Source organism: Lepisosteus oculatus, chromosome 11 (assembly GCF_040954835.1).
Source record: "Lepisosteus oculatus isolate fLepOcu1 chromosome 11, fLepOcu1.hap2, whole genome shotgun sequence".
Lineage (NCBI taxonomy): Eukaryota > Metazoa > Chordata > Actinopteri > Semionotiformes > Lepisosteidae > Lepisosteus > Lepisosteus oculatus.
The window spans coordinates 3,740,538-3,766,122 of record NC_090706.1 but is presented as its reverse complement, the minus strand read 5'-3'; the positions used below and the strand labels follow the sequence as shown (position 1 = coordinate 3,766,122).

At 39.8% G+C, this 25,585-nt stretch overlaps 1 protein-coding gene across 4 annotated transcripts in view; it reads right to left on the bottom strand.

Annotated features, from left to right (window-relative positions):
• Window positions 1–20,641, bottom strand: part of fndc5a (fibronectin type III domain containing 5a) — a 44,350-nt gene extending 23,709 nt beyond the window's left edge. Inside the window, exon 1 of one of the 4 annotated variants that reach the window (XR_001478546.2) lies at window positions 19,822–20,636. Coding sequence is in view for 3 of the 4 variants with exons in the window: in XM_015348645.2 (XP_015204131.1) it covers window positions 19,822–19,891 (70 nt within the window). In the remaining variant the exon portion in view is untranslated. Of the gene's footprint in view, window positions 1–19,821 lie in introns of all 4 variants that reach the window. The other 3 variants (XM_015348645.2, XM_015348646.2, XM_015348647.2) reach the window with 3 other exon arrangements.
• Between the last annotated feature and the right edge of the window lie 4,944 nt (window positions 20,642–25,585).

Genomic DNA, 25,585 nt, shown 5'->3' with positions numbered 1-25,585 from the left:
CCCATGAATGAGAACTGTCATGGCGACTAATGACTCTGTTCATCAAGAGCCTGTTGTGCATTGCCATTGGCTGATATTACTTTGCGCAGCACATGTCAACCGAGGGATAATAAGAAGAGGCTGATACAATCAGGGAGGGACGTTTCAGTGAATCTCAGTGAAGAGAATGGATGATGCTGATGAAATTGACCAAAGTGAACTAGTGAAGACAGCAGCATTATTTCATGGCAGTGGAACTTTGCCATGCCTTCGTCTTAAGGATATGCAGAGTTAAGGATATCAGAGTCCATACTTTTTTATCACAAATTAAATACAATAAAGTGCTCTCTGTGATATTTGCACTATACATTTTCAATGAAAACGCTCTGCACCAAACTCACTTTATCTGTGCGCTACTCTCCGTGACCCCTAATGGACTGATCATGATGTCATGTGGGATTTCTTTAAGACTCCGATTGAGGAGATACATCTTTTATTCTTCTTCTTTCTCCTCGTCTCTCCTGCCCACACCACACTGCCTGGAGGGAGGGTTTTTAATCTATCAATTTGCTGTCTTTTCTGCCTAACAGTTTCCAGATCCCTGCAATGTGAACGAAAAATGTAAGAAGGTCGAGTTTTCAGAGGCAATGCGAGAAAAAGCATTGAGGCACTATCAGCTGTGAGCAGCACAAGAAAACCGCAGTCGTGCCTTGCCTTCTTCTGTCAATAGCTGGGATTTAGTCTAGTGCCAGTGTCACTCAAAGCTCAGATCAATTGCCTTCTCACGTTTGGAGATAGCAGGTGCTGACAAAGACTGTTGCTAAAAGGCTAAAGAGCGTTTTCCCCTCATTCCTTGCCATTCAGTCCCCTATTATATTTAAAGCAGTTCGTTTTAAAATCCTTTAACTTTTTAGAATTTATAGTGCTCCTCTGCAGTAGGGCACTTCCCTCTGGTGGTATACAGAATTGGGGGCTTTATCTTCTAAATGATTAAATCAAATTTTCACCAGAGCATTTTTTTAAATAAACACATAATGAGTCATCCTAGACTCTTTTACTCCAATAACTCTAAGGACAGACACTTTGACTTTAATCCATGCTGTCAGTAACTAAAATATATTTTAATGGGTTTCAGAGCACAGTGGTGAACACCGTAACTGCTTTTAAGCACTCCCTGTAGCTTTTTAAGATTCAGTTCAGGTTTGTAATTTTCCACACTGTAGTTTCACTTTGCCTTGAAGTGAAAGAAACTCCTTGAAAAATGTCTGATTTCTGCTCATTTTTTTCATTTTCCTCGGTTTTCCTCCCCTGGAACTCGTTTTTGCTTTTGGCGCTGATAATATTTCACTCATCGTTCTTCTGTTGGTTTCAGATTCATGACTATAGACTCTTCATTTAGTCCTGTCTCATGATGATGGAGGCAGTAATTATACCAATGGTCCCTTAAAATCTGTGTTTCATAGGCACTTAATTACTTAATAAGAACAATCAGAAGTAATATATTCTGGTTGTCAATGTTATATCAGTAAATTAACACAGCATTTTTACCTCTCTGTGATCTAACATGCTTTTACCTTGTTGTGCCACAGAGTGCTTTCATTAGGGCAGCTGTGTGATGCAGAACACACCATTTGACTATTAATCAGTTGTCATGATCTTACTCCTTGTTCTGCATCATACATCTTACACAGGCAAGCAAGAGCAGAGGAGCTCAGTTTTCCACAGTGTTACTGCAAAAGGTACCATACCAAACAGGTCGGAGATGGTAACGTAACTTCAATCAGTTGTATTTATTTTTGAAATTGGAAAGGCACTTCTGAAGATAAGGAGGCATGGATGTGCTGGGAATCTGAGGGGTTCCTAAAGCGAATCTGTGTTAAGGCATCAGAGAGGTTTCACCGCTGTCCCCTGAGCCGTCAGTGCAGAGCATTTAAATTTGAAGCTTGCCAGATTATGCCATGATGACACCTTCCTGAATTCCAGAGCACCGAGATGAGCTGCATTGGTGGGCTCCTGTACACATCCATCTCATTTTCAATTCCCAACGGAAGTGGCACTGATGTGGGACTCCCACGCCGTGTTGCGCATGGACATGTGGAGAGATGCAGAGATGCGTGAGAGACACAGTGCAGTTGCGAATCAGCCCGAACACCCACAGAGGATAAAGCAGGTCATACATCCCATGCACATTGTGCTACAGGAGTGGAGTGCCTCTGTCATCTCTCTTTATAGATACTGAACGGCACAGCAGTGCAACTTAGAATGCATAGTTATAGGTGCATTAAATCACATCTGTTACAGAAAGTATTAAGCTTGATTTGTGTATATATTATAATGTAGGACCAAACTGGGTTGGAATATGAGAAGACGTTTCTTACAGATTCAGGATCAAGCATAAATAGGGAAAGGACGGGGCGGAATCACAAGTTTCTTATTCGTTTTTTTCACATTGCCAGTACTCTGTAGGAGGGATGGCGAGACTTTGGTCCAGAACCTACTGTGAGGGCTGTCCAACAGCTCTGATATTCAAGAAATCGTCCATAAGTCACAGAGATTCAAATAAGGACAATAAAGTGCAATCCACAGCCGGAGTCTAGAAACGAGCAAAAAGTCTAGGACCAGTAAGACAACAATGGAAGAACTGAAGTCGAGTCGAGTCATTCTGAAGCATTAAGGGCTCCAGCTCTGCTTTGCTTCCAGATCTCTGGAGTCACCCAGAGCATGGCCAGTATCTAGTACATACCCTTACAGATTGGTAGGAGATCTCTCAAACTTGAGATCCAATTCATTGCATTGATTGATCCAATTAATTGTCACATGCATTATTTGGATAGTCTACTCAACACCAGCCTTCTTTTAAGGATGTAAAATAATTATTAGTGTCCCTTTTATTTGTCATAAATCCATTAATTATTATGTTTAGAGCTTTGCAGATTTCTTTTTTTCCCAAGGCCTTTGGATTTGAAATGGTCATCCTTCCCCATTCAAGTTCAATTAGCTCGTCGTTTTCAACTCATTTGGCTCAGGCTTTTATACAGTGTGATTTACATTTGTATCCATTTATACAGTTGGACATTTTAACTGGAGTACAAAACAATATGAGCAAAGATCTGTGCTCCAGGATACAACAGACAGTTCCCACCTGGGACTTGAAACCGCAATTTTCCATCACTCACTGTATGCTTTTTATGATTACCTAACCTGAACCTACTGTAGGTAGATTCATAGCTTTAGTTAGTAAAACAAATACTGTAGTGTCAGCACTGTACAGCTTATAATAGAATCTGGACTAAGTTTCCTGTCAGGCAGAACTTATCCTTTAACCTGGGTGTTCCAGCATCAGCCCTGCCTGATACTGCTGCCATCTCATTTATTTCTGTGCTGGTGCTTTTAATTTAGTTTTTTTTTCATATCTGTATTACTCCACAGCTGTGTGCTTGTCTGGCTAGTCCACATTGGGAGCATCCTGGTATTGGCTTTTGAGTTCTTTAGCTGTTAGCTGCGTGGAGACTTGGTGCTTCTAAGAGTTCATTTATTGCAATTTCTCTGTTTTATAGACCACTCAATCAATAAATACCATGATGCATTTAATGATTGCACACCCAGTGCCTGGGGCTGCCAGCATCCATTGCCGATTCCCATGCTGTGACAATGCTTTAAGTTCTTCTCTTACTAACCTGACTGTTACTGTCTGGAGAAAAAAGAGATTTTGAACGATTTACTCTTTTCATTGTGCTGTTGATCTGGAACTAGGAGCAGTGTTCCATTCTCAGTCTGTTGGGCAAAATTTAGTTTTCTACTTATTTTTGCATTCTGATTTTTTTTCTTCTGGATCACAATAAACAGGTGGGCTTCTCTTTGATTCTCGGATACCAAGGCCTGATTTCAACTGTAATTGAAATGTAACTCAGCAGTTCTTCTTTCTCAGCTGATTTGTTAAATCTGTAGTTTTCTTTCTTGAAAAATAATGATAGAGACATTTACTGTATTTTTCATTTATTTTCTTGTTTTCTCTTCGACAGACTTACATTGACTAATTAATCATTAACTGATAGTATTTCATCCCCAAATTCAAAACTAAAACTGTTGCACGACATACTGATTCTTATTATTTTGCTTTACAAGTAATTAGCTGTGGAATAAGTCATGCATATTTCATGTTTCCTGGAATGGTAATTGTTTTTTAATGGCATGACATTATCTTTGATTTGAGCTCCTGTAATTACTTAAATAATGCTTTGAATTTTTCCCCATGGGTTTAGACAATTGCGATACAAAATTAAAATTTTATCCATCCTTAATTATATCCTGCCTCTTTTGGTATACAAGTTTTAGTGCTGTAATGTGGATGTTTGCAGATTAAGGCACACATCAAGTTTTCTGCAGTGTGACAGCTAACATGAAGGGCAAACTTATCTTGACGAGACAGAAGAACTTGAAAAAGTTCGCTGTTATAGCAGCATTTTTGTTTTCTCCCACAAAAAAATGCATCTCTTGGAATTGTGAAATATTTCTGCCTTATCTTTTTAACCATTACGTCCATTTTTAAATTGGTCAAATTTAGGTTCAGTACGAGTGGCTATTCTGAGACTGAGTCAATGCAGCCCCAAAACACCTGACAGCTTTGATACATTATGGCAGTTCAGACACACTATGACTAGGGGCTGAATTGATCAAAAAATAGTTTTGACATCTCAATTCCCAGCCTCCTAAGGTGAAAGCTAATTAGCTAGCACTTCTGAACTAACACCTCTTTCACTCTTTCTAATGAGGCCTAATTGGGACTGCTTAAAATGAACATGTGTAAAAATGGCTTATGCAAATGAATTGTGAAAATGCAGTGCAGAAAATGCAGTCTTTGCACTCTGCTTTGGGTCTTTACACAGATGTAAGTGCAATAGAAATCTCTAACAATCATTGTAGCTCACACCACCGTGAAACTGTGAAGCTGTAAGACCTGTGCTGTATAGCCGATCACAAGTGTTAGACCGTATAGCCGATAACGCTGTGTTACCATGGTGTAAAGGGGGGACATTCTGACAGTGTAGTTCATATAGCACAGTACATGTATGTCATGGCTGATATACTGCAGTTCACTCAGCTGCGGAACACGTGCCTGGTGGTGCTGCTTGACTATGCGACTGCAGAACAGCAGTTTGCTCAGTTTTTCAGTGTCACTCCCGGGAAAGAACTTTTTCAAGGCTGCAACAAGGACTCAATGGGTTGAGAAGTTTTCCTGCTCTGGTGTTGAAGGACCTTGTGTCTGTTAGCCAGCCAGCACACCTCTGGGGTGCTGAAGGAGACCGGAGCCTCCAGAGAGGACTCACATGTGTTTCTGGGATAACATGCAAACCCCACTATCACAGGCATCTGAAGCCGGAATGAAACCCACAAACACTGAGCTGTGAGCCAGCTTTGTTAACCTCCATGCTGGCCACTTTGCAAATGTCAAATGAAATCATTGACTTAATTGCTCCAAATTAAATGGTCCTCTGCCTTTCTAAAGGAGTATTATGTCCTCATAAATCCGTCAGGGAGTCCAGGAGCTGGGGTGAAAATCTTGACAAACTTGTCTACATAAACAGACGTCTTTGAACGGCTTCTGATGCACTATCTTGCAGTCTTTTGGAAAATGCTTCTGGGAGTTTCACTTTTGATGGACTATTTACAGCAGCAGCTGTTAAAAGAACATGCCCTTCTCCCAAGGCACTGCTTTAACAATAAGCACTAATCCTTCTCATTTGCCAACAAAAGAGCTAATTAATAATTAAAGCAAATGCTCTGCAAGTGTGAAGGGAGACAGGGTGCTGTGGCCTGTTTAATTATGAATGAGCTCTCTCCTCAATGTGCTTCACTGTCCAAAGAAAGACAGCTTCCTCTTTACTTTCACAAATGCTGGGCCGTAGGGCTTTCTTGCTTGTAGGTGGCTCTTGAATAATCCAGTTTGCCTCGCTGTTATGCTCCCTCAGAACAATGCTTGCAAGGTATCAGCAGGGGAACAGCGAGTTCTAATCCCCAGGTGTAAATCAGGCTGATGAGATAACATCACTAGGCAGGACTGCAGCACAAGCAGAAAAAAAGATCTCATAATATATTTTTTATTCAATGCAGGATGACTGGAATAATAATAATGCGCAGGAAACGATAATTGCATCAATCCCTTTACACATCTGGTGTAACAGGTTGGTTTTGTTGTTTTTTTTGGTGTAGCTGATTATAGGTGGAAAACAACCAGATTCCCATTTATTTCGTTCTGCTTGACTAGTGTCAGAAACCCATAAAGATCACTAGAATATTTAGGTACTGTAGGAATTAACCATTTTGTGCCTTATTACAATTAGTAAATGCAGGATTGTATTAAATGCAAAAGGGTTGAACATCATGGTCCTTTATGCCTTTATTAGGCTTGAACCATCATAGTACTTGATATATTTAACTAAATTAATGACATTGATAATAGGTATCATATTATCTTAAATATTTTTAGCGGGTGCAAACTAAGAAAAACCCACTGTCCTCTAGACCTTAGCTGGATACGTAGCATTTTCCTCACAACAGCTAACACTTTGGATGTATTAGACACCTCACTGTTGTTTTGTCCTTGTCTCATGTTCTAATTTTTTTTTCCTTTGCTATTTGAGAACAGCATTCACCATCAGGTCTCTTTCTTCACTGTGTAACCTAAAGTTAAACCCCAAAATGGAAAATATACTGAAATATGAGCCACATTTAGCCATCTCTACTTGCGCTGTTGGGAATTCAAGTACAGCAGGAAGTTGTTATGTAACTGGCCACAGCACTCCCTTGATTTGTTATTCCAGGGTTTAAAGGAGCTCATTATTTTTCTCCAAGCCCCTCGTTCTACTCTTCCTTGTGCTTTGTGAATTTGTAGCCTGATGCATATTTCTTCAAGACAGTAGTGTTTCTAGCTGAATAAGTTATTTACGCTCAGAAATTAATTCCCTGGTCTCCAGGAAGAAACTAATAGCATGGTTGGAATCAGATTTCCCTTTAATTAAATGTCAAAAACAAGAATATGAAAATCAATATTGCATTATACAGGCTTCCATTCGGCCGTGATAAGTGTGTGGCACTGTGCACAAAGCTGCAACATTTTTCTACTGTAATCTACAATTGTTCAGATGATCAGCTCAATCATCACAGGCTCTTCCTTTTCCCTTCAATATAATTCATCCTTCCAGGCAGCTTGTGAAGCACAGGGAAGACAAGGATCAACAGAGAGATTACTGCAGGAGAAAAGGAAGGTTTTGAAGGCTTGTGCAGGCCTAGATTTCTCATCCCACTTCCATATCTGAAGTCTCAGATTCACACTGTACAGACCTCCATCTTCCCATGAGGGAAATATAGACAGGAGGACTTTCAAAGCTCTTTATGACTCCAGATAAAATCTAAAACTGTTTGTCCACAACATTTGTCCACTGTCTGTTCCAATTACTGTAAATCTCATCCGGAATTATTCTTAAATGCAGTAGATAAGCTTTCTCTTCACACTTATCTTATTTATGCAGAAACATAAATGCCACCACTATTTTTTTTTTACTGAAGTGAATGCACATGATATTAAAACATTTTGAAGGTGCAGCAAAGCACAGCGAAAAAGATTGGTAGAGTTTAAAAGGTTATGGTAAAAGTGTGATACAGACCACAGAAAATCATGTTAAAGTAGATGCATGGTGAAACCAAGGTAAAACCGTAGACATTGTGTGAAATTTTATGGTGTTTTTTTCCGTAATGCATTCAAACGCAAATATAATGGAATGAAACTGAGGGACCTGGTGAAAATGAGGCCTGGTGGTCTGGAAGTGGCACATGCAGTAGCCCTCACTTTGTCCTGAGGCTTGGTGCCATTAATCTCTAGTGTAATCTCTAGTGTCATGTGTGTGAATTTGTGCCACACAATTCTAAACTGCATACTTGTTGGAACAACACTGGGTGTGTGTCTCTAAGAGCCTTCTTTGGGTGTGTTTTTGAATAAGTCATAGTCTTAGTCAAGTTCAATAAATTGTCTATTAAGTATAGTCACTTTCTAGTCATCCACTTTCAATTAATGTAGTCGGCTACATTCTGTGACTATAATTAATCTCGCTTTTAGTTGACCTGAACAGAATTTGTTTTAGTCATATTTTTGTCAAGCAGTTTAATTTATTTGCGTAATAAAATTATAATATAAAGGTATTATTACAACCTATCCCCAGTTTCGATTGCAATCTGCACACCGACCGCTAACTAACATGTGCAAAACTCTGCAAAACAACTGCAAACTGCTCAGTGGACTGGCCTTCGCTGGCAAAGAGACTGCAGCAGCATGTGATCTAAGTTCCATCTCTCCTGTGACCCTGTTCTTCTTTGCCTGTGGTGTGCATCCACCCCCAGGTCTCCCTCCCAACACCAGCACTTGTTATATCTACTTTCATTCTACCGGGAGACACAGCATCAAGATTGGAAGGTAATATTCTTTTATAATTTATCATCTGAAGTTGCATCTGTGTGTACCTCATTTCCCCTTATTCATCTGTGTTTGAGATTGCCTTTTAATGGAAGCTGTTGGTGCTTTGCTCAATAAAATGGAACTAACTGTGATTCTGAAGATGGGATTGCAGGGTTTTCCAGCTATATTTGCATTCCAAAAAGTAATTTGGGAGTATAACGCTCATGTTTGTCTTGTCCCAAGAATTTCACAGAATTGCACTGGAGGACCTTCTCCTCAACTGGAACTTTTTAAGGGCAGGCAGAGACTGGCAGAAGTGTGCTCCTTAACTATATCAATGCAGGGTAATGGGTTGTGCCCTGTGACATCAAGGGACAGTTATTGACTATGACTCTTCCTTGCACAACCCTTGTTGTGATGGTCACATTAATTACAAACTGGGACATTCTAAATTCGAGGAGCATGACCAATAAGTAATAATAAAATTACAGAATGGCAATACACTTAAAGCAACAAAGGACATAGACCATAGGGAGAGTTTCACAGACCCAACATATTTTTACAAAAGACTGCTGTTGATAAAGGCTTTTGTTTATTTGCTGCGCCACTGTCACTATTTGGTGAATTGCTCAAGTGAGAACAGACTAAAAAGAAAGCAAAATGCTATTCCTGTGAATGAGTAATTAATGGCTGCTTGCAGAAAAGTGTCCATCATTCTGCAGAATGTACAATACTCCAATCTCCAAATTGTATGCTAATGCAAAATGTGCGCTTCCTTCACAATCTCTGTGAGCACACATACATTCATATGCATTAACTGGGCCAGGTCTGCAGTCTGAGAAACAGAATACTAGCTGCTGCATTTTAAAGTTCCTTCATTTTGGAAGATACGTCTGGATTTTCAGCTTGTTTGAAAACAATGAAAACCAAAGACAGAATAAATAAAGAAAGCTAAATCCTTACAAGCAGTGAAATGATAGAAATTTATTTAGAATTAAATGTCTGGTTAGTTAAAGCTTTGTTAACAAATGTTCCTTTGTGGTAAATGTCAGGTCGTTGTTCTTGAATATCATGATAATATTAGCTTCATAATGACTGTTGATAAGGCTTAAAATATCCAGGTGCTTCCTGGAGTAAAACTGCAAAAATGTGGTCTTACTTATAGCATAGAGACAATTGCTATTCTCACTCACACTGTATACTGTAGATTTCAACCTGTTGCTGTCAAATGCACCTTTTGAGTGTCTCTGAGGCTTCAAAATTATACGCTTGGAACTTTATAACCGGTCACTTATCTGTCCGAGGTGACTGAATTCGCTTTGGTAGAAGCATGTCATTACTGCAAATCAAATGATGCTTTCTCTTTTACGGAAGTTCTATCTAATAGAGGGAGCTCATCAACTCACAGAAAGAGTATTCCGTCTTAAATGTAATTGAAAACGATACCTGTAATTCTCAGATGCATGTTACATGATGTCTAACAATGGCAAAGCAATCTTTAAAGTTGTCTTGGAGCAGTTGTTAAGAGTTCCCTTCAGGACAGATCCTTATGATGTGCTGGCAGCCCTCTGCGTGATTATCTGAAGCTGTGTCCATATACTCTCTGACCAGGATTATCCCACCACCTTCCAGGGGATTTCTGGGTACTTGACCGGACAGGGCTTGGATCAATCCAGGAGAAAAACAAGATACCTGTACCACGCTCCTCAAAAGTGTAGCTGTGCTGCTGCTGGTAGCTGAAACACTGCAGGGGTAACACACACTTTCTGCACCCTGCAACCTCACTTTTAAATGCCCCCACACCTCTCTGGAGCAATATTTCACCACAGGCTGAATAACTTTAAAGCACGCTGTATATTCTCAGTGCATAGAAATTAGTGACATTTATATTGTCGAATTCATAGTTTAGGAAATGTGCTCAGGTTATTACAGTATATATTGCATTCCAAGTGCAATTTTAGGTGCCAAAAATATCCCACTTCAGTCCTGTAAACTATTTGAATAATATTTTATTATTTAGTTTGTAGATAAGAAATGTCTCAGAATTCACTAAGGGAAACTCCAAATTGTAACCACTAACCTAAAACATGTGTGGAGTTATAATAATTATTTGTGCAATTTTAGACCTATATTTGGGTAAAGGCGTTCACCAAAGCCATAACGATAATAATTATAAGCCGCACAGGTCCTGTGTTGTTTTAAAGTGTACCGGTAATGAGTTTTGGGACTTCAGTCTGTTGAGCACAGTTTATATTTAGGACAAGCAAAAGGAAACAACAATGCCTCATTTTCCTTTAGCTGAAAAATTAATTTTGAGTACAAAAGCAAACATACAGACCAAGCTGAACTGAGCTACTGCAGGTGTTTGTACCCTGAATGTACAGCCGTTGATGATAAACCCAAGTCACGCTGTGTGGAAGTTGATCAATCAAGAAGAAGAATTGAGTGTTAAGGTTATATTGGCTTGATTTGAATGCTTCTTTGTAAGAGAAATGTGCTTACGTTCGCAGATGCTTTCTCCAGCCAGGTCCTTTCTTCCATAGAGAATCTGAAAAGCTCTTCCATTCCTGTCAGCCAAGCAGTACTGCACAGCACTGGGTCTTGCTGTTCTGCATGAAGTGAGCCAATGAGCCTGCTGATCGTTGTTGCAGCATCTTAATCTTAGCTTAGTGGTTTAACACATTCTTCCACGTTTAAGTTAATTTTAGATGCCTGTTTTATTGTTCTACTTAATTTTCTGCTAGTTTTCTAAATGGCTGCAACTACCCTGGATAGAGGAAGCCTTTTAAATACGATTAGCTTTCACATTGAGCTCTGAAACTTGCATCTGAAAATTACAAGCTTTCAGACATGAAGTGAGAATAGCAATCAGCAATCATTTCATTACTCTGCTATTATTGCATTTACTGCCCATTAAGGTGAGCCTGCATGCCTTTCTGCCCGTCTTTATCTCTCCTCTGTTCCCCTCCCTCCTTCTAATGCAATCCATCATGCATTTCATCACGGCCATCTCAGGACTTGTCAGGCCCGTCGTCTCAATCCCGAAAAAGCTTTATGATGGGGGAAAAAAAAAATGTTTGCTAATCTTTCTTGTGGGTAATGTCCAAAATCTTAAGACCATGGGAGTCCTTTTTTTTCATCCAGTAGCTTGGGTTTTTCCTTCAGGTGCAGAAAGATCAAGGTCAATCCGAATTAGGAACCGATTTTAGGGGCCGATCTGTTTTATGCTGTGGAGCGAGTAGGTTGGAGCTGATATCTGATAGTATTGAGAAAGTGCCAGTTTAGCACAAGGGATGATGGCGAGGAAAGTACATTATGCACCTCTGGTTAGCAAAGGTCAAGCAATTAAGAATAGCAAAAGGTGAGAATGTGGTCTTGGGGAGTGGACACACAATGTCTTTTTTTCTTCCTTCTCCTAAGAAAGAAAAGGGGAAAACATAAGCAGCACACTGAGATGCACACGTTGACCCTTGTAAGCCTGCATGTCTCAAAATCATGGAAACCTGTTGAGTTTGAACACACTCCTATAGCTCAGCACATTGTAGCTGTTCATCCCCTTGAGAAACACCCTTTATAGTCTGGTTTAAGACTGTCAAACCTGAATCCCTGGAAGAGGTCAAACACTGGTTCTTGAATGCCACATTTCAATCCATCTGTATTATTTGTTTCAACATCAGTGCATGCCTGGTGCAGTTTTGGGGTACGAAAGGGGTGGTTTGCATAAAATCAAGAACAAAGGTTCCTGAGAAGGCACTGTTTCTCAGAAATATTTTTTCCCCTTCCTTAACTCTAGCTTTTTACCTTGAGCTAGATGAGTGCCTAATAGCAAGTTCCTATATTCACAGCATAGTGGGGTAGTTCAATCTTATTATGTGATGGCCTGACACAAAGAAGCACCTTAATTAGGCTGGGAGATCAAACCAGACTCTCCTAGAACCATTAAGTAATATTCTGCCTTAGCTTGTTTTTCTACCAGTGCCCTAGAACCCACTGCTTAATATGTTTTCATAATTCTAAATGAAATGGGGAGATGTGCTCTGTTTATGGACACATTGACAGCTCTCTCTGTACAGTGCTGTGAGCTGTAGCAGCGTGAGAGTGCTTCTTTTTTCTAGGCCGTGCTAACAGTGTACTGTACCATGATTTGGGGAAGAATGTCTGCATGGTGATTACAAGACAGCTTTATGCAAATAAAGCATGTTTATTCTAGCTACCTAGTAAAATACTAAATAATAATAAATAATAAATAAAAATAATAAAATACCATGGAATTGTTTTCTTACTGTCAGTTTTGCAAATAAAACTGCACACAAGACTTGTTGATTAAGTGATACATCAAAGCATGACAGAGGAACAATCAAAATTATCACTAGAGACTAGAATAAAATTATAGTTCCCTGTGAATGTATTCTTGAAGCAAAGTATGTCCCCCATACTGCAGACTAGACTAAATTATACTGCTTCTCGGATGGAGGAATGCTGTATATGGTCATTCATTCTGCAAATCAATGTTTCCTCTATACAAGTAGATGGACACCAGGTTTGTGCATCGTAAAGGATGCATGGGCAGCAGAATTATTTTTGATTTCTTATGCTCTTTATTCAATTGTTAAAGTCTTAAAGCAGTTTTGTTATTGCAAAATAGATTTTTTGTTTCAGGCCTGCAGGTAAAATGTCAGAACGCTGAATTTAAGACACTTGATTAAATTATGAAGGAATATTTAGCTGCTGCTTGCGTATTGTTCGTAAGGATTCTGGTGTTCTACTCTTTTTTTTCCACAGTTAAGTTAGGCATAGGAGAGCTTCCATGGGTCTGAGACAATGTTCTGCACGATGGGGCTCCTCCTGAAAAGAGACAGATCCTCTAGTTTATGAGTAAATTTAAACTGTGCTGGTGCTACAGTATCTTTTAGGTCAATGTAGTCTTGGCCATACTGTACAAGCTGTGGATATCGCACCACTTGTAATGTAGAAGTCTGACTGCACATAATGGTCTTTCAAGCAGGAAAATAAGTCATAAAACAACAGTTATGAGTTTCAATGAATCTATTAATTAATTACTTTGAACTGCAAAACCAGAGCCTCTTGTAAAAGAAGGAAGCCTAAATGTTCTTGGAATGTTTCTCTTGGTGTGAATTGGAGGGTACAGCACCTCCGAAACAACGAAAGAGCACAGAGACTGCAGGATGCGAAAGACCCTGCTGTGCAGTGTCTCTGCATTGTACTTCATGGGGTTTTAACCTCACAGTCAAAATGTTCCTGCTACATGTGGTATTTTCACAGTCTAGTGTCTTTAATGTTTTCGTAACTGCTGTCTGGAAACAAAAGTCTACCTACTGTATTACTCTATGTCATTACAAACCAAGCCCAATGAACATCCTCCTATAACATATTAGTCTTTCTAGTCTGAATAAGTGACAACAACCTGCATTTACCTGTGATCCACAGTGCTGAATACATTAATTGATTATTTGTCTTCTTGGTACTGTAGGTAGGCACAGTAATTTGCATATGAGGCTTTGCTTTTGTTTTGCGCTTTTTTTGTTCCTTTTGAGCTATTCTGGGGCTTAAAATAAACACAAGGCCCTTGTTCTGAGTCTTGATTATTCAGAATCACAGGATCAAGGCAGCTGGCCTAGATAATTTGCCCCTTGAAATAAGGAATGGAATCAGTAGGTTAAGTCTTTTGTTCAGCAAAAGTAATCAAAACATTCGGGTGAAGTTATTATCCAGGGCAACCTGAAGTGTTTCTTAAATCTGGAAAATCAGTGAGTGTGGTGCCTGGCAAACTGAGAATTGGAAAGGATAAAACTGTGCGTCTTGATTTTTGTTATGAGTTAGGAAACAGTATGTGTGAGATAAAAAATATAATAATGGGGACCAGAAGAATAATTGGGAATACATTAAGAAATGCATTTGTATGTCTTGAGTGGTAATGAATGCAATGGACTTCAATATTTCTAGTGAATGTTTGAAACGGATGGATCTTCACTAAGGATGGTATGATTTCTGGACTGTGTTAATCGCTACAGAAAAGTATTGTTGAGAATAGAAATATTAGCTTTCTTATCTTTGTCACCATTAATTCAACAGAGCACCCCTGGAGGATCATGACTACTAAGCCACAATGAAGCAGGCCCAAAGTCTTCCCATACTATTCCCAGTTCTTCAAACCAGAATATTTCTAGCTGCTCGATTTCCAGCATCATAGTGTCCAAGTTTAGAATTCACTCATGCAATCTGTCATTTTCTTCTGAAAAACATTATCCAGTTGATAGTTTAATTAATATTTTTATATGCCATTAGTGCCCAGAATGAAAAGATGTTGCCTTCCTGTGTGTAGAAGAAATTATCATTTGGGAGAAATATTGAGGCACTATCTCTATATGTGCATGTATATTTATATATGCATTATAAAGTACTAACAGCTAAATCTGAATTTACTAAATGACATTATGAAATACTTACTGCCTGTTGCATTCTGTTCCAGCAGTAATAGAATCTCTGCCTGCCCAATCATATACTATATATATCATATATCATTAGCTCTCTGCTCCATGCTGCAGGTTTGTGCTTTGCAAAGGCAGTATACTCAGAGTGTTAAGGGATCCCCTGACCAGGTCAGAGTTCTAAAATTGGTTGTCTTTGGCAGTAACCTCATGGGGAAAATAGTGTGGTTGACTGCACGTTTTGAACTTCGGTTCTGGACTTATACTGTATTGGTTGCTTTTTGTTCTGCAATGCTTTTAGAGTTACAGACTTCATCATGCTGTCTTGCCTTATAACAAACTCAAATTAGTATAAGATCTTTAGTTAACCACTGCTACCCATGGATGCATCGAGTGTATAAATACTGAAATATGAAAAATAGATTTATTGCAGCAAAAAGTAGCACAGTCATGAATTGAAAAGTAACTCCTCTCTATTAACAAACGCTGTGCTATTTTAATCTGCTTTAGTGTTCTGCAGGGAGAATGAAATTGCTATTGCAAGGCAGAGTACAGTAAAAAGGTAAAATCTTGCTGTTGTATCATTGACAAATGTTTAAATATTCTGGAATATCCTTGTTATGGTTAGTAAGGTCAGAGCACAGAACCGCTGGTATCTCGGAAGAGTGTGGGACAATAGGACATTTGAATAGGAAATTATTTCCGTCTTTATTGAGCTGTAATGATGAAATTGTGAGCTCTGTTAGTTCCATTGCCTGTTTTTAAAAAGCCCTCAGCAAATACATGAGGTCCTTCATCACGGAATGTTCCCTAATCAGACAAATGCTGCTGCCGCGGGAGATTAATTGGAGTGTAGATAGCCTTATTCATGACACTCTTAAACCATGTCACGTAAGAAAAAAGAGCTGGCATAAAATGCAATTCAATCACCTGCTTTATCTTTCTCCTCTGGAAACCCTTTCAATTCAAACTCCCCAACAAGCCACAGGAAACCCTGACAAAATCCTTAATTTTAATTTATGTCAAAACTGAGGTGACTTAAAAATCTTCAGACATCTGGGTTGTAGAGCAGGTAATTTAGCAAGTAATTTATATAGCTATACGTTTTTTTGAGAAAAAAAGTACTGTGTGTATCTATATTACTGCTATTGATTGCAAACTGCTATAATTAATGCAACACAGGTACAGTATATTACAAATGAAGTACAGGTTTAAAATGGGATTTTCTTAGGAACTCCTAACAAAAACATTATTTCGGGGCTGTAAAGGCACACATACAGTACCAACATGTCCAGGATTTTTGGTTACCATTTTCCTAGCCAGACTGGTTACATACACTGTACATACTGCACACTATGTCTACGACATTTTAAAGACACAGCGTCTTAGAAACAGGGAAAACTGGGACCAAACGGCGTTCGCTCGCTCTGGAAGTTGCCTTCCACACTTTGCCTGCAATTAATAATATTTAGAGATTTAAAAAAAATCTTATTTAAAACGTAAATGTATATGCGAATACCTGGAGGCACTGTACAAGTCACTTATAAAAAGGGAGTTGTATTTGATCTCCCCTAGTTGCGTGGTCCCAGCCAGGTCGTTGCTGTATCTGAAGGGTCAGTGCCATTATTCTTGTTTTGTGAGGCGGCTGCAACAGATGGGTTCAATGATCAATTATGGGGGACCGAGGCAAACCCTATCAGGGCTCAATTAAAAGAAGGCTGCACCTGCAACACGTTTACGGTTCAACGACAGGGTGGAAAAGGCGGCTTGAAGTCTGCAGACCGGTGTGTAAAAGAAAGGACGACGCGCAGCCGTTAAAAGGTTCAAGCTTGCGTTTTGTTTCCATTCAGATATGTAATTCAGAACCGCGCTTCGTCTTTCATCACCAATTCATGCGGCCAGACTAGGCTGTATTGTTTCTGGCGCCATGGATTTAAGGACTGAAGCGTGGGCTTGGGTACCGTAAGTATATTTCTGGATTAAAGTTTAATCTAAAAAAAACTGCTGTCGAGAAACGTAGCGATTCGGTACTTAAATCAGCTCTTCCGTTGCCGCTGTTCCTTGTAAAAAATAAAAAGTTATTTTAGTCAAAACATTTAATTTGTAGTTTGTTATAATCGGGGGGAAATGCCACCAAAGCACTTTTATGGAATCACAAATAATATTAACATATTAATAATAAACAGAAATAAAACATATTGAATTTTAAACGCTCTAACGCTTGTTACGACATTTAGTTTTCTCGTGCATTGAGAAATATTAGTGATTCAAGAAATCTTTTATAATTGTTTTTTTCTGTGGCGCTTTTTTCCCGTAAAATATTTTTTTCACTTCGCGGCTATTTTTCATAATAGAAGAATAATCTAATTTGGTAGATTATGTCCATTGTAATGCTTATTTCAGATTTTTTTTAAGGATCCAAGTGATAGGTACAAATGGGAACATTACATTACGTTACTTCCATATTTTGTAGTGTTATTACGGTACATGAAGTCGAAGTTAAATTTCAAGTGTTACTGTAAGTGCGCGTGAAAATAATTCCACTGTTGCAGAAGCGAACTCGGGCGAAATGAACTTTTCTGAGCTTTATTCCTTGTAATTATGCAGAATAAAACATATGCGTTGGTATAATTCTACTTGTTGTCATTTTTCGGCAGTCGAGCAACACCGCTCGGCTCGGCTTTAAGCGCATAACTGGATGATGTTTGTGTCCTTCCCGTCTTCCACTTATCGGCATTCAACCTTCCTCAGCTACGACACGCGTCAGATAAGAGCTCTCAAGGGTGGGGTCCAGACCGATTTTTTTCCCCCTTACGACAACGTGCTTTTCATTATTCCCTGCAAGAATCAAAATCCATGCTGCGGCTTCACATATTAACTTTGCAAGACACAATTGGAAAACGCGTTCAAATATTGCAAAACTCAACAACGGAAAGAACCTGCAGTAACCTTCGCCGAACGTTTTGGGAGAGTTAGGGCTCCCCACCCGCTTCCAGGTTTTAACTACAGTATCAAATGAATAGATTTCAAATCAGTCTTGGTGCTTAATGGCTTCAGAGGCGCTCGTGAAAACCGAAGGAAAAACGGCTAAACATTAAAATTCAGTAACAAAACAGCCCAATCATGAACACAGATGCAAGCTGTTTCGTTTAGCACATACTACTTGTTCTTAGTACTAACAAGATGTCTGATGTACATAGAGTATTGGAAAGAGTTATGGAACCTGACTACAAAAGTATATCATGCTGTTATTATGTTGTTCTGGTACAATGTGATTGTCTGCCTGATGATGATAATGCTGAACCAGCACAAAGATTCTGGAGTGTGAAACTTGTGATAAACACAATAGCTCTAAGAAAGGAAAGAACATATGGCACGCGCACACACATTGACCTTTTAGCAAAATCAGGCTTGCTGTACACCTGTTGAGAATGTCTGACCAGTGACCGAGGAGGAAAACTATGCCTCCATCCCATTTTTTTTTTACAGCCTCTTACAATTCAGGGTCACAGGGGAGACACATCCTATCCCAGCAAGCAACACCAGTCAATCGCAGGGCAGACAGACACGGAGACACACACCAGGGCCAATTTTCTCAGAAGCTAGTTCACTTCCCAGTATGCCTTTGGGCTGCAGGAATAAACAGGAGCACCCAGAGGAAACCCACACGAATGAGGGGAGAACATGCAATCTCTACCCCGGGTCTAGAATTGGATCCCAGACCGCAGCACTGCAAGGTAGGTAGGGCTTCCCACGGTATCGACGTGCCGCCAGGAAGCAAACGAAACTAGCCAAAAGTGATGTGAACGTCCATACAGGAAACTCCATGCATGGTAGATGAGTAACCTCTACAGATCATGCGAATGACCTTGCTGCCTATACAAGTGTTAATGTTGACTCGAACACAGTAAGACAGACATTGGCCCAGAATAGGCACGCAGCTGCTCTGAAACCTTAGCTAAGGAGAGGAAAAAAACCCTGAAACGGGCAACAGAAATGAAACGGATAAGCTTCTGCTGCGAAAGGTTTGGAAACAACCGCCAGTAGTTGTTCAAGGCTGACTACAGAGCGGTATGACTTTGTACAAAAGCTTCAGTAAAGAATGAGGCAATGAAAAATGCATTTTAACAAAGTGTCTGGGATATGAAGAGAGAGGTACCCCCTCTGAAGGCAGATCAAGCCACATTCTGACCCACTGTGCCTGTAGTAAGGAATGGTGTCTCTTCGGCCAGGGGTTCATCTCTCAACATGACAATGACCCCAACTGTACAGCCAGTGTAGGGAAAGTCTATCTGAAACATGAAAAGGCCAATGGAGCAAGGGCCTTCACAACATGAGCAGCATGAAGGCCAGGTGATGTTAAATGGGGGAAAAAAAAAGTTAAAGAGTAATCAAAACTTGGATGATTTTTGTGGAGAGTGTTATAGGATTTTTGGAACAACACCGAACAGCCTTTCCATAGCTAACTATACAGGAGCCTAAAAACAAGAGATGAAGCTGTGTAAAGGAAAAGGCTCAGGAATCAAACATTAATGTCCTGGACAATGTTTTGGTTCCTAAGAATGTGCATACTTGCTCAATGCAAATAGCATCATTTACTGAATTTGCATAATAATTATTTACAATACTGTTTATAGAATAATTAGAACACATCTCTGTTCCGAGATGAATCCTGATTCTGAACGTTAATTACCCACAAACAAGTGAGGTATTGACGAATTCATATCCAGACGCAGTCGCATTTAGCTTACACAAATCAACAGCTTTTATTGGGGATTTTTTTTTTTTTAAAGAACATACAATCGCGTTTAGTAACGTTTATGATGTGGGCTCGCCTATACAGTTTTGAAGCTGTACATATTTGTTATTTGCCACGGTGCCGGTCCAATACCCTTATCCTCCATCAGATTTTTAAATTAGCATATTAAGTGAATTTAAACTTACCGGCATCAACCCAGGAGGCACCGAGACAGCAAAGGACAAGCAACACCGCCGACGGGAAATATTTCTCCATCCTTCAAGGAATTTTTACATTCTGTCAGGACAATGTGAAATTCCATTTACTCGGAGACAGGTGTATTTACTTAGACGCTGGCCGCATTCATATTTTCAGTGTTCGTCTTGCCTTATTCTAAATTCAAACCCGCAGCACAGTTCATTCAGTCCGAAGTCGAAGACGCCGCAGAAACAAGACGGACAAGGTTTTCAGCACCCGGGACAGTTCCCCGAGCTCCGCATTCAACAAATACAAACCGCCTGCGTGCCGTTCATGAAATCGGCATTTGTCTCGGAGTCGTACACGTTTAATGTTTCTGGAGAAAGGGGGGAAGAAAAGGAAAGCCACCGCTTTCAAGCGAAGATCACGCACACCGGTCTGGTATAAATTCCATCTGATGGCTGTTATCCGCCCCGCAATTGCTAGCTGCCGCGGCTGGTCTTCCACACAGCTGTGCTGAAATCTATTTAAGGAACTGCTGGGGAGAGATCATCTGCGGCAGAATGAAACGTGCTCTAACTGACAGGCGTTGTAGCTCCAGCCCATTCACTCGCAGCCTTTAGGCAGAAGCGACTTGGAAGAGGGGAAAAAAAAAAAACTCGCTGCGGACTTCTAGACTTTCCCACCCCTCCCCCCTGTTCTGTCCTGCTGGGATTTAACTCCATACCAACTGGCTGGAAGTCAATAATAAAATAGAAACGAGCACCCTGAATGGTTTGTCTGTATTCCTCCGTCTGAAAGTCCAAACATTCCCCGCTTCAACATCTCCTAACCCCCTCTTTTTGTTACTCTAAATTTATGATATGAGACTGTTTAAAATATCATGCATATACGTACGTACAGATGACTTTCTGTTCTGAAATTAGCTGAACCTAGCCATCTGCTGTATTGTTGCCTAGTTATGGCTTGGTGGTAATGGCTTTGAAAATATATCCTCACTAAAGCAGAGCAGATCATTCGGGTCCTTACTGTTTCTGTGGACTTGTTATCTGCTCCTCTGTGAATTGATCACAGCAGTCTTGAATGAATTCTTGCATTAGACAGTCACTGTAAGACAACATAGGTCCTTTTTAACAGCACCTGTAGCTTTTTAAAATACATCTGCTCCCTGTTTTTTTTTTTTAACTGTATTACAGTGGTGGTTTTATTTAATCTAAAGTCCTGCTTAAGCCAAAAGAAAAGGCATTTCTCCCCAGAGGTCCTGCTGTAGGCTATGTGAAAGAAGTCTGGTGGTTCAATTTGAAATCTATGAGATTAAAAGGGGCCCAAGTCAGTTTTCGATTCCCAAACTGGGGGATGATTAATACAATACTACATGATACAAGAAAGGTAATCAATTTTATCTTCGAGGGTTTTATCATTTTAAATATTTACATTGTTTATTCATTACATTTCGTCTTTGAGTGTTAGGCAGTGTTGTGCAATGTCCAGTGTTAACCAACCCAGTTTGGTTAATGTAATAATAATAAGGAATATATTTTTTCAATTAATATGCCAATCCATCTGGTACATTTTATTTGGAAGTGCCTAAAGTCCACCAGATTTGAGCTGTACAGCCTAGTGGGGGAGTCTCTGGACTCATAACTGGTGGGTTGCAGGTTCAAGTCCTGCTGTTACCACTGCTGTCCTTCCTACTCTTGAGTGAAGTTCTTTACTCGGATTGCTCCAGTCCACCCACCTGTGTAAGCAGGCGGCCAGCATTGCAAGGGGCAGGTCATGTGGTGGACTGGTGTCCCATCCAGGGGAGGAACCATGTATGGAGTCCAGTCAAGCATGATTGTTTCATGTCTAGACACCAGGATATGCTCTGTCCTGATAAGCTATTATGAGCAGCTTGAATGGAATTGCCCTACTTGCCTGTATTGCACATGATTTGCTACAGGTGTTGACAGGAAGGCCTTCGGTCCTTTGAAATAGTTTGCTCATCTCCCCATGTGGTTGCTGGCTCTGTGTATGAGACTGGCCCTGACTGACAGGTGTGACTCTGTGAGTCGACTGAATCGCTTTGAGCAGAAGGTGTCCCAGTGTGTTTCATACCTGTTTTGACGGGAACATTTCTCAAGCCTCAGTTCTGTGTCCATGCTCACAGCCCCCGGTGGTCTTAAATCTTCTCTCTCCTTGTCTACAGTGTGACAGGTTTCATTAGGAAAAGTGACAGTCAGACACATGTTCTTAATGGCAAAGTTTTAATGCAAGGAATGACATTGGATTTCCATAAACTGTGTATCATAAAGGCCTTGGTGAAATCAAATGCCGGATTCATAGGCATACACTACAGGCTGAGACATTTACTGCACTTTTGCTATTACAATAATACTCATGCAAAATTTATGGGCTCCCCTGTACAGTACCATACCTAGACATTTTTCTTAAACATCTGCGTAGGTGTGGACTAATAGAATACATGAATGTCATGCTTCTAGATTATTTATTAATGGTACTGAAGACTGAATTAGAAACTTGGAAAAAGCATAAGTTGCAAAACAGTAGAATTGTAAGAGAAACCTGGAGGGCTATATCAGAAGAAGCCGTAGAACGAAATAATTATTTTGTGCACACAGAGGATGCTAATCTGGCAATTCTGAAAAATGTGAGTTTTGTTTTTTTGTGGCTTAGAGACTGATTTAATTTTCTCGACTGGCAGATGACACTGAAAATAGAGGCTAATTTTCTGAGGTTTAATAATACGCCAGTAGTGGTCATTGGGTGAGAAACAGGCTGTATACAGTAAATGGAATGTACTGTACTTGAAGTACTCTTGTTGGAGTCTGGTCTCCTAGTTTTTAAATGGAGATAATAGGAAATTAGACATTTTAGTAACAGATAATGATACGGAAGAGCACAAAACAACATGTTTTTTTTTTAAATGTCAATTGAGGCAGTCAAACCAAAATTCAACTATTTCAGTAAAATAATTTTTGATTAAGCTCTGTATAAAGAGAGTTTGGCACTAGTGCATGGTTTTAATTTTCCTCTAAATGAGTTTATTGCACTCACTTTGTTATTGAGGAAGAAATTGCCAGTTTCTATTTACACTTTAATTACATGCAAGAGAAAATTTATTGTGCCTTGTCACAGGCAGAAGGACTGCAAATCAATATTTATTTGACATGTTATTGATTTGTATTCATTTATTTAGTGTGTGAACAAATCATTTTCCAAAGCAACAGTCCCTGCACCAAATGGCAAATAGAAAATTATTGATTATCTTATCATTCTCAGTTTCAAAGCATGTATTGCATATTGTTTTTCCTTGTCATTCTTCAGATCCATGTAGCTGGTGCTATGTTGTGATTTCAGATTATCAATATGAGGACTGTGTATTCCTTGTTTGGTTGCAGATTTATCATATATTTTACAAATAGTACAGTTAGCACTATGTATCAGTCACCTTTCTTATCTGCTGTGTACAGCATGCTTTGGTGATCATGCCTGTTATAACAGGTTATATATGCATCTTGTTGGTGGACTGCTTCAGTAGGTGAAAGCTTATAAGGTCTGTTAGTAAGTGTGGGGCTTGGTACCTAAAGGAACTAAGTTTTTGCTGTTTTCTAATTAAACCTCTATCTCCACAAAGGTGGCCCATGTAATGTAGAGCTGCATGAGGAAGATTTGTGCCAAACAGTTTGTGCAGAGTTAATCGGACATGGCGTGACAACTGCTGTAACAAGTTCACACCCTGTAAAGTTCCTGGAAGTTAGCTTAGCAAGTTCCTCTGCGGAGCTTTTATTTTTACAGCTGTAATTCTTCATCAGCACGGCAAATTGAAATCTGTGCCAAAACGAAGGGAGCCAAAGAAAAAACCCAGCCTCATCTCAATGTGTCAGGAACGTAAGAAAAAAAACGATTAGAAAATGGTTCTTAAACTCTTAATTCCGGAAGGATGTCTCCAATCGTGTCATATCCCTCCTGAGCATATGGCATTTGTGTATCATTCCCAATCTCTTCCACCAGTGGTGTTATCTTTGTGTCTCTTTTTGTTTATTCAGTATCATTCACACAGCCTAACCCATGCTCACCTGGCACAAATGCAGAGAAATGGCCTTAGATAGGCACAGTCGATAACGGGAGCTCACACCTAGCCTGTCGGATTGTCGCGTTGAGCTCTGCGCTTCGTCAATCACAGCTCTGAGAAGCTGTTGCCCTACGTAATGGAGAAGTGCAGGCAGGGGAGACAGAAGGTTAGCCTTGGCAAAGCCGGTAGGAACTCTTAGAGAGCACACATCAGATTTCCACTGGCTTGTTCCTGAGCATTAAATTTCACATGGATGCCAACAATAGCTGTTTCATAGCCAAGACAAGTGTGGCTCTTCCAAGAAAGCCAGTTCTGTTGCTCTGTTTTGTTTTTTTTCAAATGCAGCTGTAGCCTGGTAGGTGCATGACCTTGATCTGCCTTGTTTGACATGCATCGCTTTCATGATTTTTTTCAAGTCGGGGATGGGCATGTGAGGACAGGGGAGATAAGAGTGTACACGGTGTCGTTAAAGTCTTTGCTGTTCTGCCTGAGCAGCGGCTTACAGTGTTTTGGGTGATTAGTTGTATTTATTTTTACATGCCCTTTGAGTTTTTAAAAAATGCCTGTCATTTTGTAAGCTGGCAGAGTGGCCTTACCAATAAAAGGCAGAGGCACAACTGTTTACAGTGGGAATAACGAGCTACAGATCCAGAAAAAGAACGCCTTAAAGCATTACTTTGAATTTCATGTGGACATCCATGAATATTATTAGCTTTTTTTAACCAAAACAATCAGACTGTCTCCTGATTTTCCAAAGTAAGCTCTTCGATGCATGAGGTTTTTGTTTCAGCTTCACGAGCTATAAAGAGGCTAGTGTTGCGTCACTCATTTCAGGAGAGGGAAATAAACCCTTTTTTATCTAGAAGAGCCTCTCAGGAATATTTATCCTCATGATGCTTTGCAACAGTTCCACCAGGACTGGTGTCAGCATTCTTGTTGTCTTTGATTTCTTTAAAAGATTAAATTAATCTTAAAGAGTACTTTCGGTACTGTATGCGTGCCTGTTTGGTGTTAGAACACATGTCTACACAATTGAACCTCCAGGTTTTGATTGTGTTCCTGACATTCGAATAGATTTCTGATCCTCTCCTCATCCAACCCTGTTTCTTATCATTCTGAACGTGTTGCCAGAGATAAGCCTGACCATTTTACTTTCTTACTGTGTTTAGGCAGAGCTCAGTTTTAAATGCTGGGGCTTCTACACTGCAACAGGTTCAGCACCTAATGACTGAAATATCCCCGTGGGGGAAAAGTGCTGCCTGTGATGAAGACAGATAAGACAGGACAGATGCCTGTAGCAAAGCCACATTATTTCTTTCTATCATTATTGTAGTATCATGTCAGAGTCTTGCTTTTGAGACCTCTGTCAACAGACAAGTCTGTATATTTTCTTTTTATCTGCTGCATTATTTCATTGACCTACAGGAGCTCATATATAGCCACTAGTAGAGACTACATCTCATTGGTTTTGTGCGATCAGACCAGTCTTGTTGCAATACAAGGGTCTAATGACATCTGTAATGTTTGTTTTAAATAATTTGGAATTGCAAGATATTGCAATTTGCAATCTCCTTCCTCATTTGAAATTTTCAGTGGCTGATGAACTTCACATTAATATTGCAGCCCTACATGCTGTTTTGATAGTGGAGGGGGACAGGATGAGGAACATGCACACTTTTCCTTTGAAAATGTGTACA